Source organism: Pantherophis guttatus, chromosome 15 (genome assembly GCF_059756535.1).
Source record: "Pantherophis guttatus breed Tessera chromosome 15, ASM5975653v1, whole genome shotgun sequence".
NCBI lineage: Eukaryota > Metazoa > Chordata > Lepidosauria > Squamata > Colubridae > Pantherophis > Pantherophis guttatus.
The window spans coordinates 10,986,859-11,000,187 of NC_142077.1; the positions used below are offsets into that span (position 1 = coordinate 10,986,859).

The 13,329-nt window shown below is 43.8% G+C and overlaps 1 protein-coding gene across 7 annotated transcripts in view; it reads right to left on the reverse strand.

Annotated features, from left to right (window-relative positions):
- Positions 1-11,354, reverse strand: part of TMCO4 (transmembrane and coiled-coil domains 4) — an 80,133-nt gene extending 68,779 nt beyond the window's left edge. For 2 of the 7 annotated variants that reach the window (XR_009620826.2, XM_087879122.1), the window contains exons 1-7: positions 11,079-11,227; positions 9,610-9,687; positions 8,993-9,078; positions 8,074-8,258; positions 5,891-6,065; positions 4,200-4,227; positions 863-995 (exon numbers count right to left, since the gene is read on the reverse strand). Coding sequence is in view for 6 of the 7 variants with exons in the window: in XM_087879122.1 (XP_087735248.1) it covers positions 863-995; positions 4,200-4,227; positions 5,891-6,065; positions 8,074-8,246 (509 nt within the window). In the remaining variant the exon portion in view is untranslated. Of the gene's footprint in view, positions 1-862; positions 996-4,199; positions 4,228-5,890; positions 6,066-8,073; positions 8,259-8,992; positions 9,079-9,180; positions 9,449-9,609; positions 9,688-11,078 lie in introns of those variants that run through there. The other 5 variants (XM_087879123.1, XM_034419903.3, XM_034419902.3 and 2 more) reach the window with 4 other exon arrangements.
- Positions 11,355-13,329: the final 1,975 nt, after the last annotated feature.

A 13,329-nucleotide genomic window follows, 5' to 3' on the forward strand; every position in this document is an offset into this window, starting at 1 on the left:
TCTATTCTATTCTATTCTATTCTTATTCTACTCTACTCTATTTTCTTTATTCTATTCTATTCTATTCTATTCTATTCTATTCTATTCTATTCTATTCTATTCTATTCCTATTTCCTAGTTCTAATCTATTCATTCCATTCCATATTTTCTATTCTATTCTATTCTATTCTATTCTACTCTATTCTACTCTACTCTACTCTACTCTACTCTATTCTATTTTCTTCATTCCATTCCATATTTTCTATTCTATTCTATTCTGTTCTGTTCTGTTCTATTCTGTTCTGTTCATTCCATATTTTCTATTCTATTCTATTCTATTCTATTTTCTTCATTCCATTCCATATTTTCTATCCTATTCCTATTCCTATTCCTATTCCTATTCCTATTCCATTCCATTCCATTCCATTCCATTCTATTCTTTGGTTGCAGACAGGTTTCAAATAAAACAGGCAATGAAGGGATTAACACAGGGAGCTGTTTTAATCGTTTCCTTGTAACGCATGACCAGGCGGAAGATGCCTTTGACTGCATTTGGCTTATTTCCCTTAGCTCTTGGTTGGAAAAAAAAAAAAAGAGTTCCAAATGGAAACAGCTACGTTTCTTTTCCGTTTCCTTGGGGAAAAACCAGCTTTGAAACCCGGGAGAAAGGGAAGAAAAGGGATCCAGAGGAGAATGCCACCTTTCTGCCCTTGAGATCCGAGTCCCTAATTTAAAAAGCAGCAGCTCTTTTTATCTGCCCTGATTAGAATATCTGCAGAAACCAAATATTTAAAACACAGCCATGTTTTCTTTTTCCCCTCCCCTAGCTGGATGGTATAGATTATTTTTGTGACGGCCCCAAAAAAGTCAAGGTGAAACATACTCCGATTCCGCCTCTTTTTCCTCCTTCAGACATTCAAGGAGATAGTCCTCTGCGTCTTCCAGTTCTGCCAAGGGGATCTCCAGCAACCCGGCCATGTGGGACAGAAGCACCCGCATGCGAGCATCGTAGTAGCCTAGACAAACAGGGCAAGAAGAGGGAACATTTAAGAAGCTTGTCCTAAGCAAAAAAAAAAGAAAAAAAAATGGGCAAAAATACTAATCTTGCGAAGCGTCTTCTCCGGTAATATTGTCCTGCAAACTAGGGCATACTAAAACCTTTGCTAGACCAATTCTTGCATACAGCTTGTCTGCCTGGAACCTGCATTGTATATCGGACATTAATACAATTGAGCAGGTCCAGAGGTATTTCACGAGAAGAGTCCTCCACTCCTCTGCTCAGAACAGAATCCCTTATGCCAACCAGGCTTGAAATTGTGGCCTTGGACAACCTAGAACCGTGATGGCGAACCTATGGCACGCGTGCCACAGGTGGCACGCGGAGCCATATTAGTGGGCACGCCAGCTCAGCTCTGGGGTGCATGCGCGCGCCGGCCAGCTGATTTTCGGGCCTTCTGGGCCCACCAGAAGTAGGGAAACAGGCTGTTTCCTGCCTCTGGAGGGCCTGGGGGTGGGTAGGGAAGGCCCGTTTTTTTTTCTTACCTGGCTCCAGATCCTTTCTATGCATCTGGGAAGGGCGAAAACAGCCTTTCCCACTCCCTTGGAGGCCCTACGGAGGCTCAAAGGGCCCATTTCCCCACTCCCGGTGGGACAGGAAGTGACTTTTTTCCTGTACCCAGCCTCCAGAGACTCCGAGAGAGGCTCCTAGAGACTCCGAGAGAGGCTCCTAGAGACTCCTAGAGAGGTTCTGGAGGCTGGGGACAGCAAAAAATGTCACTTCCTGTCCCACTGGGAGTTAGGAAATGGGCCCTTTCAGCCTCCGTAGGGCCTCCAAGGGAGTGGGAAAGGATGTTTCCGCCGTTCCCAGATACACAGAGAGGATCTGGAACCAGGTAAGAAAGAAAAATGGGCCTACCAGGCCATCATGTGCCAGGAGCGGGGGGGGGAGGGGGAGGGGGTTGCGCACACATGCGCGTGGGCACATGCGCGCGCGACCCTCCCCCGCCCCCCCTCCTGGCACGCGATGGCAAAAAGGTTAGCCATCACTGACCTAGAACTACGCCGCCTTCGGTCTGACCTAAGCGTAGTACACAAAATTATCTGCTACAACGTCCTACCTGTCAATGACTACTTCAGCTTCAACCGCAATAATACACGAGCACACAATAGATACAAACTCAAGGTAAGCTGCTCCAAAGTCGATTGCAGAAAATAGGACTTCAGCTACAGAGTGATCAATGCCTGGAATGCACTACCTGACTCTGTGGTTACTTCCACAAACCCCCAAAACTTTAACCTTAGACTGTCTACTGTTGATCTCACCCAGGGGTGGGTTCTAAATTTTTTTTACTACCGGTTCTGTGGGCGTGGCTTATTTCGTGGGTGTGGCTTGGAGGTCGTGTGACTAGGTGGGCGTGGCTAGCTGGTCAGAGTCATTTCTGGAAGGTCCTCGCACTTACGACCAGTCCTCGCACTTACGACCCGACTCATTTGTTTGCTTTTAACACTGATCAGCTGTAGGACGGCCCGTTGAAGCCCCGCGGCAAGAGTTTAAACAGTTTTTTTCCCTCTAGTCATCAGCTGGGACTCAGGAGGCAGCAATAGATTGGGGGTGGGACCAAATAAAAGGTAAGAATAACGTGGGGGGGTGGGGGGTGGGAGGGCGGGTGGGGGAGAACTGGTTCGGTGACGTCATATTGTCACCGCTACCTGCTCGGCCGAACCGGACCGAACCGGGAGGAACCCACCACTGATCTCACCCCATTCCTAAGAGGTCTGTAAGGGCGCGCGCATAAGCGTACCAGCAGGCCTTCTGTCCCTGTCCCCATTTATTCGTATCCATTTCCTGTATTCATAATCATGTTTATACTTATATTTAGGTTAGGAGTCGAGGGAAGCATCCCTGGAAAACAGCTGAAAAGCTGTTATCCAGCCAAAAATAAACCTAGGAGGAGTGAAGGAGAAAATGTTGGAAGCAGTTAAAACTAACTGTGATCCAGCCAATAAATAAGGTTAGGAGTGGAGGAAAGCATCCCTGGAAACCAGCTAACTAAGCTGCAATCCAGCTAAAAATAAACCTAGGAGGAGTGAAGGAGATACTTTTGAAGAATGGATATTGACTTTAAAATGTCTTTCAGAGAGGAATGAAATATTTTATATTGGTTATTAGATGTGTTCTGAAAGAAACATTGATTTGATTTGAAGTACAGAAAATACATGAAATACTGATCGTTAAAATGATAAATGAATACTATAAAGTGCTGTTTGGATTTGAAGTTTAAGAGTTAGGGTGACTACATAATAAAAACTTAAATGTTAGAATAAGATGTTAGATTGAATGATAAAAATTGGGTTTTGATTTGGGGTGGGTTTTTTTTTGTTTGTCTTAAGATGTTAATGGATGAAATTGGGAATTTATATCTGTTATACTGGGCCAAACTCTTGCTCCAAAAAGATGTTGTTTTATGTTTTATGTTTTAAAAACAAATAAAAAAAAAATTCAAAAAAAAATCATGTTTATACTTATATCTGTTATTTTACATGTGTTTGACAAATAAAATAAATAAATTAAATTAAAAAAAACATAAGTGGCTAGAAAAGACGGTAAGGAAAACATGTAGATTTTAAACCCGAACTTTTTCTATTAGGTATAACACCAGAAAAAAATTGATAAACAAAAGTATATATGTAATATTGCGCGTATTAACAGCAGCAAGGATTATATTTGCACAATATTGGAAAAATGAAGAAACAGCACGAGACGAAGAGATCATTAGGAAGATACCGGATTGCGCAGAAAGGGAAAGACTTACATTGAAAAGTAAACAGAAAGAAGATACAGAATATTATCAAACATGGAACTTATTCTAAGAGTGGTTGGAAAAAAAGGGTGGAGAATAAGAACGTAATCTGTACTGCTAAGCAAATAAAATAACCCAGGCGACACGATGTTTCTTAAGTGCTAACAAAACGCAAACAATAAAAAAAAATCAGTAAAACTTTTTTTTTTTTTTTTAAATGAAGCCGCTAGTCCTCACCGACTTGTGGCAGAGGAAGGAGAAAACTTCCTAAAATCTCTCGCTGATTGTCGGGTTTCCTTCCGCCCCCCCCCCCAAATTTATCCTACATGAGCTCTTTTGCTTTGTCTCCCTGGTTCGATGCTAATCAAAATAACTGGAGGAAGAAAGGAAAAAAAAAAACGAGCCTTCAACGTCACTTACCGTCCTTAAGAGAAAAGGAGACGAGGTCCTAAAACAAAAACAGAAAGGCACGGGAGAAATGGTGAGGATTTTTTTTAAAAAAACAAGAAACAAGGGCATTTCCCCAGAAAGTCTGAAATTTGGGTCGATGGGCGAGAAGGCAGCCATTTTCCCCTCTTGATAAAGAGAAGAGGTTTCAGTGGTGGGATTCAGCCAACACTGAATCATCAGGTTTGGGGATTAATAGGACGGCATTACGTCCGGGCGGGTAGGCCCCACCCACTTGCCCAGACGTAGTGTCGCCCTATATAGCCACATTTTGGAGGCCGTGTGCGTGCGCGGAAGGCGTGCACCAGGGGTGAAATGCTCCCGGTTCGGACCGGATCGCCCGATCCGGTAGTGATGGAGGAGGGTGGTTCGGAGAACCGGTAGCAAAAATCCCTGCCCCCCCACCATACCCAGCTGAGCCGCACAATCATCAGAGGCTTTTTTTTTAATTTTTAAAAGCATTTTTTCTACAACCTCTTTGGCCGAAAAAAATGCTTTTAAAAGTAAAAAAAAAAAGCCTCTGATGATCGTGCGGCTGAGCTGGGATCCTCAGAGGCTTTTAAAAGCATTTTTTCTACAACCTCTAAAGAGGTTGTAGAAAAAATGCTTTTAAAAGCCTCTGAGGATCCCAGCTGAGTTGCCTGATCAGCAGAGGCTTTTTTTCTTTTAAATGCCTCTGACGATCCAAGCTGAGTTGCCTGATCAGCAGAGGCTGTTTTTTCTTTTAAAAGCCTCTGACGATCCAAGCTGAGTTGCCTGATCAGCAGAGGCTTTTTTTCTTTTAAATGCCTCTGACGATCCAAGCTGAGTTGCCTGATCAGCAGAGGCTTTTTTTCTTTTAAATGCCTCTGACGATCCAAGCTGAGTTGCCTGATCGTCAGAGGCTTTTACTTTACTTTTACTTTTATCTGATTTGTATACCGCCCTACTCCCAAAGGACTCAGGGCGGTGAACAGCCAACAATAAAATACATACATACAAAATTTAAAAAACAGAAATAAAATCGAATTAAATAGTTTGGCCCAGACAGATTAAAACCCCAATCAATTTAAAACAGATTTAAACTTTGAAGATTAAAAGATATTAAAAAATATTAAAATATTAAAATTGTTTAAAAAGAGGGAGAAAGTTAGGCCAGGCCTAATTTTTCTCATTTAAAAGAAAAAAAAGCCTCTGCCGATCAGGCAACTCAGCTGGGATCGTCAGAGCCTTTTGAAAGCATTTTTTTATAACCTCTTCGCCAAAAAAAATGGTTTTAAAAGAAAAAAAAATTGGCCACGCCTACCCAGTCACATTAAAACCCCCCCCCCCACCAAACCATGCCCACAGAACCGGTAGTAACAAATTTTAGATTTCACCACTGGTGCGCACGCAAGCGAAGACCATGCCCGGAAGGCCGAGCACGCGTGGACGGTGGCGCCTGCGCTCACATTTGCAAACCGGTAGGGAAGGTAAGTGAACCCCCACCTCTGGGAGGTGTGTTTGTGGCACCTCCGTTCTCAGAGGGACTGTATTTCTGGGGAGCAAAACGAAGAGAAGGATGTACTATACTAGTCTCCTTTTATTTCTTGGTCGGTAAGTATAAATTTAACACGAAATCGTCTTGTCGGGAAAGCAGCTGCCTGCGATGGCTCCCGGATTGGGGCCGAAAGGCGAAGACTCACCAGCATAATGGCGCCGGGCTCATCCTTCAGAAGCGGCTCGCTCAGAAGGATCCGAGCGAAGGTCTCGGTCCCTTCAGCCCCCAGACCTCCAGCAAAGGCCAGCATGGATGGCATCACGGTCTCCGACAACTCCAGCCACCTGACCAGGTTCTCCACCACTCCCGTCCTGTAGGCACTGCGGAACGAAGACCGAGAGAAACGAGTCACGGCGTGGCATTTGCGCACCCGGCCATACTCACGCTCGCATCTACAGTAGCGGCCAAAATTGTGGAAACCTTTTGGGGAAAAGTGTTATTTTCTAAAACTAGCTAATAACACCACTTTTTTTTTGGAGTAGTAGCATAAAATTATATATCCATGGAAAGATAATTTAATTAAGAATGTAATGCAGTAACTTTTATGAAGGATTTGCTATTAGAATAGCAATTACGGTGTAAGGAAGAAAAGTGAAACAGGTAGAAAAAACGATGTACAAAAATGATCACCAGGTCAGTTAACCTTTAGCATGAATGACGGCCTGACAATGTCTTCCCATGGGGTCAACCAAGTCTTTTAGTTCTGCAGCTGTTATCATGTGAAACCAAGATGGAATGATGGCTTCTATTAACTGGGTTTTATTGCTGGGTCGCTTCTGACTAACAAGTTTCTTTAGTCATCTCCATAGATTTTCAATTGGATGAAGATCTGGGCTATTCCCAGGTCATTCCAGCAGTGGAATAAGATTCTCTTGAAACTCCAAAAAAGAAAAAGTGGTGTTATTAGCCATCAAACCTCAAAAATACACTTTTCCCAAAAGGTTTCCACCATTTTGGCCACTACTGCATATGCTCATCAATCTGGGAGGGGTAGCGTTGCTTTGGGGAATACTGCAAAACTCGTTTAGCAACTGTTAACCTAGCAACAGAAAATGTTGACTTCAATTGCGGTTGTACAGTTGATGATTACCTGTACAGGTGTATAAATTATGAGCCAGCCTATCCACCTATCCTTATTCTGCTTTAACGCACCTATAAAATCTTCCCTGCAGGCGTGAAGGGAGCCATTGTTTCCGTAAACAATGACGTCCTAACATTGTTTACCCTTAAACCGTCTGCCAATTGCCTTCCCTCTTCTGAAAAATGCTAAGCCAGCTCTGGCCTTTTCAGCTTTGGTAGAGGCCAACCTGACCTACCGTATTTTGGGGAGTATAAGACACACTTTTTTCCTCCCTAAGAGGCTGAAAATTTGGGTGCGTCTTATACTCCAAATGTCACCCCACCCAATCGCCAGCCCCCATCCGCCGGCCTCTGTGTATCCTCTTCCTGGCTGCAGAGACTGTCGCCGACAATGGCTTGAGTTTTTGGGCTCCGCACTTTGCGTTTTCAGCCTCCAAATGCTCCATTTGAAAGCCCTTCAAGGCTGCGGGGATCGCCAAAGCATGCCGCTAATCGCCGCCCCAAAACACGACGCGTTTGGAGGCTGAAAACGCAATGCGCGGTGCCCAAAATGGCTACCTGGAACAGCTGCTGCCTTCTCTGACCCCTTCCACGCTTTGCCTGCTTTTGTCACTGAAGCTCCCTCCGACAATCAGCTGTGCTTTTGAAGCTGTTTTTCAGCCACAACGCGAGTGAAGTGATCTTCCATGCTTTGCCTGCTTTTCTAATTGTTGCTCCCTCCGATGGTCAGCTGTGCTTTAGAAGCTGTTTTTCAGTCCCAACGCGAGCGAAGTGATCTTCCGTGCTTTGCCTGCTTTTCTAATTGCTGCTCCCTCCGACGATCAACTGTGCTTTAGAAGCTGTTTTTCAGCCCTAACGCGAGCGAAGCGATCTTCCATGCTTTGCCTGCTTTTCTAATTGCTGCTCCCTCTGACGATCAGCTGTGCTTTAGAAGCTGTTTTTTTAGCCCCAACCAGCCCCAACCAGCCCCAACCTCAAAATCAGCGAGTGAACTAATGTGCTGAAGCTGACCGGCCTAAGGACGCTAGCCAGATGTTAGCAGAATTTTTTTCCCCCTATATTCCTTCCCAAAAACTAAGGTGCGTCTTATACTCCGAAAAATGCAGTAGGCATAAATCTCTCTTTTTCTATGCAAAACAGGCCCTCTCCTTTTGCCTCAATAATCCAAGCATTTTGATCCCTTGAATTTTCTGTTGTGGTGCTTTTTCAAGAGCTGGGAGGAAAAGCAGCAAGGAGGCCCGCTCACACCTTTCCTCCTGGTCCGGAAACAACGAGGCCAAGGAAACGGCGCAGAGAGCTGCGTAGGCATATTTCCCCGGGTCACCCAACTGTGCGCCAGGACCTGTCCTTCGTCCCGTGTCTTCTTCCTCCTTCGGCTGGCTTCTCCAGGGCCTCCAGCCTGGCCGGGGATCAGCAGACATGTCCGTCTATTCCTGCCAAAAGGACCACAAAAACACCAAAATAAGAACGCAAGAAGAATCTCTGCGTCTCTCAGCATCCTTGATTCAACAGGTGGGTCAGGATGCGGGCTGTAAAAGCATGCCTGCTTCCTAGAGATAGACTGCTTCTCTCTAGGGAGGCTTCCTGAGCTCTCCTGCAAGCGATTTGGATTCCAACTTTCCAGGGCAAGTCAAGGGACTTCTGGAAAAATGACACTGAAAGAGGCAAAGCAAGGAACATTGCCCTCTTCGCCGCTGCAGAAATCCCAGGATAGACTGCCTCTGTACCTGAAGGCTCTATTGCCTTCTCACGGCAGTCCCCAGACCTCACTTGATTTTGTTTCTGTTCGCTGAGTGAATTAACCCGTTTTCTAGCTTCCCTCAGAGAGTGGTGGACAAATGGAGGAAGCAGATTATTAAAAGCAAACAAGAACCATTAAAATGAACTTAGTGAGTTTTTCATTGAGCTGTTTTAAACCTTTGGGGTGAAGGCAGCCAACATCAAAGCCAGCTTATTCCAAATCCAGGTAACCAACAGGAGATCCTCACAAAGGTCTCCCAGGCACAACCATCCACGAAAGAGCACACCCAGCCCAGCCTACTCTACCTTCCCCTCTTAGCAAAGGAGAAAGGTGACAAGGGAACCAGCCAAGGGAATTCCTTCCCTTTTCACACTGCCAATTCATCACACAATGGAAACTTTTGCCCTTTATGTTGGAATTACTTACAGGTCATAATCTGCTTTACGGGGAAAGCACTTTCCAGATCAGAGGCGTTGCTAACCAGCCGGTGTAGATAATAACCCTCGAAGCAGCTGTTAAGAGATATAATAATAAAGCAGTAAAATTCCAATTACTCGACCAGAGAATGAACTTTGTGTCACCAATTCTGCTTCACTTCGCTTCCCCCCCCCCACCTTCAAATCTGCCTTCTCTCTTTCATGCGACCTCAATCCAGGAAGTCAGAAATGTTTCTGACTTCTGTTTGACGTCCTCCTCACGCAAAGTGGCTCAGGAGCATAAAATCTGCTTTAACAGATCCAGTGAGATCCCAGGGGAAAAACTCCTGGTCATGAGAAAGCAGTTCCTCCTTATCATCAGCGGATTGTTTTGTTTTGAAAACAACTTTCCGCACAGGGGAAATTCTACCCCTCCCCCCCCACTCCCCAAGCATGCAGTCGTTCCTTTCATTTCTTGCAAGCAATGGAATTTCAAATCAACTCGTGACACGCTTACACTTTTGACTTTTCCAACTTGCTTAAGACCTGGTTGCCTGGAAGTGATTTTTTTTTTTTTGGGTGCGTTTTGTCAAAATGCAAGACTGGTCAAACCGATTAACATCCCACCTGGTTTCATTTCTCACTTCCTCCTGGCTTTGCAGGACCACACCTTTCCGTCGATGGGAATGCTGGTGTTTGGAGTCCCTAGGCAAGATTTGCTATTCAAAATTGTGTTTCTTGTCAACGCCTTTTGTGTTATCCACTTTCCTGGTTCTGGACACAAGACTAACGACCTTCTTACTTAACGCCCCAAAACTCAGCATTCTTTTTCCCTCCCCCACTCCATTTCAGTCTTGGAAATCTTACACAACCTTGGGATCAGAAACAATTTTTGCCAATCGCATTTCTGAACTTGTTTGATCTTGAGGACTAGTAACTCTAGAGAACTGCTACATCCTGATCTACGGCTCAGACTGGATGGTTACCAGCAGCCTTTGCAAATACCCTTCCCCACCCCCGTCAAGGTCTTTCTGATTTGGGATTTTAAACCTCAGGTGCTCAGAATAGCCACGTGATTCTTGATGAACGTATCTTTTATTTTATGTACACTGAGAGCATACGCACCAAGACAAATTCCTTGTGTGTCCAATCACACTTGGCTAATAAAAAATTCTACTCTACTCTACTCTACTCTAAATTTTTAAATTTAGTTTTAGTGTTTTAAATTTCTGGGGTTTTAAATTGAGCTGAATTATTTAATAATTTTAAATAATTTTAAATTGATGTTTGTTTTGTACACCGCCCTGAGTCCTTCGGGAGAAGGGCGGTATAGAAATAAAATTATTTGTTTGTTTGTTTGTTTGTTTGTTTTACTCTACTCTACTCTACTCTACTTTACTCTACTCTACTCTATTCCCCACCCCCATCCCGCCACACTATTTTGGACATTTGTGATTATTGTTCATGCCGATCTGGGCGATCTTAATGATTCAAAATTTATTATTTTATTTATTAAATTTATTATTTTAAGCAATTTATTGGGGGATGCATCATTTAGGGGTCCCGGGAGGCCCCCAAACTCACCCTGGGAGCCATAGATTTTCTGCAGAGATATCACTGCCTGGGGTGCAAGTCTTACACCCCTACCCAATATCTGGGGCTGGGGGGAGTATCCCCTTTACTGGGGCAATCTCTGGGGAAGCCCCCTCCCCAAGGCCAGGGGAGACCCCCAAATGGTTTACCCTAGAATTAAAGGGGCTTCTCCACCCTCCAAGCCCCAGCCCAAGTGATGGAGGGTCTCCTTGAGCAACTTTAAGGGAAGGGGGGGGGTTCTGGAAGATGGTCTACCCCCTCCCCAGGCTAGAGACCCCCTTTGGCACCCCAAATTGGGGAAGGGGATTGAAACCCCCCCTTTTAAAACGGGGGGGCTTCCCCTGCTCCCCTTGTTTCACTCCCAGGTTATTTTTACCCTCTGGGCTATTTTTATAACCAGGGAAGGAAACCCCTCCTCCACTTCGAGGGCCCCAAAGCCCCCTCCCCTTATATTTCTTTTATTTTAAAATAAAACCACGCCCCACCCCACTCCCGAGACCCACTTAGCCCGTCCTGGAGCCTTGGAGAAAGGTCGCATCGGGCGGCGGAGCTTCCCCAGCCTTCCGGTGGCCTCAAGCGGGCTTGGCCGCTCACTCGAGTCCGAGGCTTCCAAAGGCCGCCTAGGCCCACCCTACGCCAAAGAGCGATTCCCGGAAGGAGTTACGCACAGGTGACTGCGTAAGACGCGCCTGGAAGGGGGAGGGCCACGCAACTTTCGCAAGCGGCTTTTAAAACAGGAAGAGGGAAGTGGCGTTGTTTGCATTTAATCAGCGGCTTTTAAAATGGGAGGGCCTTAAAATCCGAATTGCAATGGGTATGAATTGCAATGGATGTAAGGCCTCGGTGGAGAGCTGCTTCCGATGCATTTTGGGATGCTCTCCTTTGCAAGCAAAACTCTGCAGATTTTTAAGTTTTTGGCTTAAGCAGGTGACCTGGGGGGGGGGGAACCCCAACGGATTTGCTGTTTTGGCAACTGAAATTGTTCATGTCAAGGAAATGAATAGCTGACTTAGCAATCAGGATGCGATTGCTGGATAATAAGAACAAGGACTAAGCCATCAAAAACTACATAAAAAACTACATAAAAAAAAAACTTCCTTAACTTTTGAACAAGGACAAATAGGCTGGAAAAATAGGCTTCTATCCCAGGGCAATAACCATATTATTATAGTAATACTAATACTAATACTAATAATAATAATAATATATAAAAAAGGAAAAAAGTATGGTTCATTGACATTGCAATACCTGGTGATGCACGGATTGAAGATAAGCAGCAAGAAAAAACCACAAAGTACCGGGACTTGCAAATTGAAGTTGAGCGATTGTGGAAAAAGAAATCGTGTGTTGTCCCGATTGTAATTGGAGCCCTTGGAGCAATACCCAAAGGGCTATTCCGCTATTTAGAAATTCTAAATTTGCCGGACTTGAACATTTTGACTCTCCAAAAAACCACCTTACTCGGAACAGCTTACATCCTCCGACGATACCTTAACGGTATCGTCGGAGGATGTAACGCTTAATTTCTTTTTAAGGGTTTTTTAATTGTTTTGTTTTGTTTATCGTTTTAATTAATGGGGCCAAATCTATATATATTTTTAAACGTGTTTTAATATTTGTATTTGATGTTTTTATTTGGCTGTTCACCGCCCTGAGTCCTCAGGGAGAAGGGCGGTATACAAATTCAAAAATTAAATAAATAAAATAAACGGTTCCTAGGTCCTTGGTTAGGACACGAGCTGCTGAGCTATTAACCGGCCTCAAAGGCTGTGAATCTCACTAAGGATTAATCAATAATAATAATAATAATAATAATAATAATAATAATAATAATAATAATAATATAATGATAATGATGATGATGATATCACAGTTGTCAAAAACCAAAAATTACAATTTATTGACATCACGGTACCAGGAGATGCCAGAGTCGAAGAAAAAGAACGAGGGAAAAAAAAATCATGAAATATCACGACCTAACCATCGAAACTACGTGATTATAGATGAAACATTTAACAGTGATACCCATTGTCATCGGGGCACTTGGTATCATGTCCAAGAATTTTATAAGATACATCAGCAAATTGCAGCTTCCTGCAATCACACCAGCGGAACTGTGCTACTCGGAACCGGGTACATCTTAAGAAGGTACTTGGTTGATACCTAGGACGCTGGCAGTAACCCGTATCAGCCATTAGCACCAGTCAATGGTCTTTGTGATGTATTTTTGAATGTTCAGTTGACAGAGTTTCATATTTAATGAATAAAGATAATAATAATAATACATCTTAAGAAGGTACTTGGTTGATACCTAGGAAACTGGCGGCAACCCATATCAACCATTAGCACCAGTCAATGGTCTTTGTGATGCATTTTTTAATGTTCAGTTGACTGAGTTCCATATTTAATGAATAAAGATGATGATAATAATAATAATAATAATAATAATAATAATAATAATAATAATAATAATAATAATAATAATAATAATAGATGCAAACTTAAAGTGAACCGCTCCAAACTTGATTGCAGAAAATATGACTTCAGCAACAGAGTTGTTAATGCCTGGAATGCACTACCAGACTCTGTGGTCTCATCCCAAAACCCCCAAAACTTTAACCTAAAGACTGTCTACGGTTGACCTCACCCCATTCCTAAGAAGTCTGTAAGGGGCGTGCATAAGTGCACCAGCGTGCCTACCGTCCCTGTCCTAATGTTCCCTTTAATTGTATTCATTTTATGCTTATATATATT